Here is a 665-nt window from a genome sequence, read left to right on the forward strand (position 1 = left end):
CAGCCGCCCTCCCGTGGGACCAGCACCCTCACCCGGGCCCGGCCAGCCTGAATCGTGCCCCTGCCATCTCGCCCTGCAGCTTGGGTCCAGGAAGGCACCATTTTGTCGCGGCTGCCCCCTCTCCCGAGGGGAGGAGGGATTTTTTTTTCCCCCTTGCATTTCGGAGCGGCTGCCAACGAGGAGAACCTGTTGGGCATCTCCCCAGCCCGGCTTGTGAGCGCCTCCAGGGCGGCGGGAGGGACCAGACCCCTTGGGGCACGGCGCATCTTGGCACCGGAGGCAGGCGCAGCATCCTCGCTGGGAATTGGAGCTGGAGTGAGCGCACCGCGGGAGGAGCCGCCACAGCCTCGGAGATCCCGAGTGGAGGAGGTGACAGCTCCATTGCCGGGTTTTTATTTTTATTTTTTCTCCGCCTCCCCGTCTCCTCCTCAGGCTCGGACCATGGTGCAGTCCCACTGGCTCCCCTGCCCCCCTCTCCTGTGAGACTGGCTGCGGGGAGGGATCATGGATACTTGTCTGCCGGCTTCTGGTTCCCACGCAAGTAAGCCTGCTGTCAATGGAGGAGGACATTGATACCCGCAAAATCAACAACAGTTTCCTGCGCGACCACAGCTATGCGACCGAAGGTAACGCCAGCCCCGCCGCATTCCGCCGCTGGGGCCGGG

The 665-nt window shown here is 64.4% G+C and overlaps 1 protein-coding gene across 4 annotated transcripts in view; it reads left to right on the forward strand.

Annotated features, from left to right (window-relative positions):
* Nucleotides 1-665, forward strand: part of PPP2R2B (protein phosphatase 2, regulatory subunit B, beta) — a 402097-nt gene that overhangs the window by 143413 nt on the left and 258019 nt on the right. For 2 of the 4 annotated variants that reach the window (XM_005885985.2, XM_005885984.2), the window contains one exon: nt 433-626. The exons of the other annotated variants lie outside the window; for them this stretch is intronic. In XM_005885985.2, the coding sequence (XP_005886047.1) occupies nt 433-626 (194 nt within the window). The remainder of the gene's footprint in view (nt 1-432; nt 627-665) is intronic. 4 annotated transcript variants of the gene reach the window in all.

The sequence above is a fragment of the Myotis brandtii genome, unplaced genomic scaffold (assembly GCF_000412655.1).
Source record: "Myotis brandtii unplaced genomic scaffold, ASM41265v1 scaffold95, whole genome shotgun sequence".
In the NCBI taxonomy this organism is placed as follows: domain Eukaryota; kingdom Metazoa; phylum Chordata; class Mammalia; order Chiroptera; family Vespertilionidae; genus Myotis; species Myotis brandtii.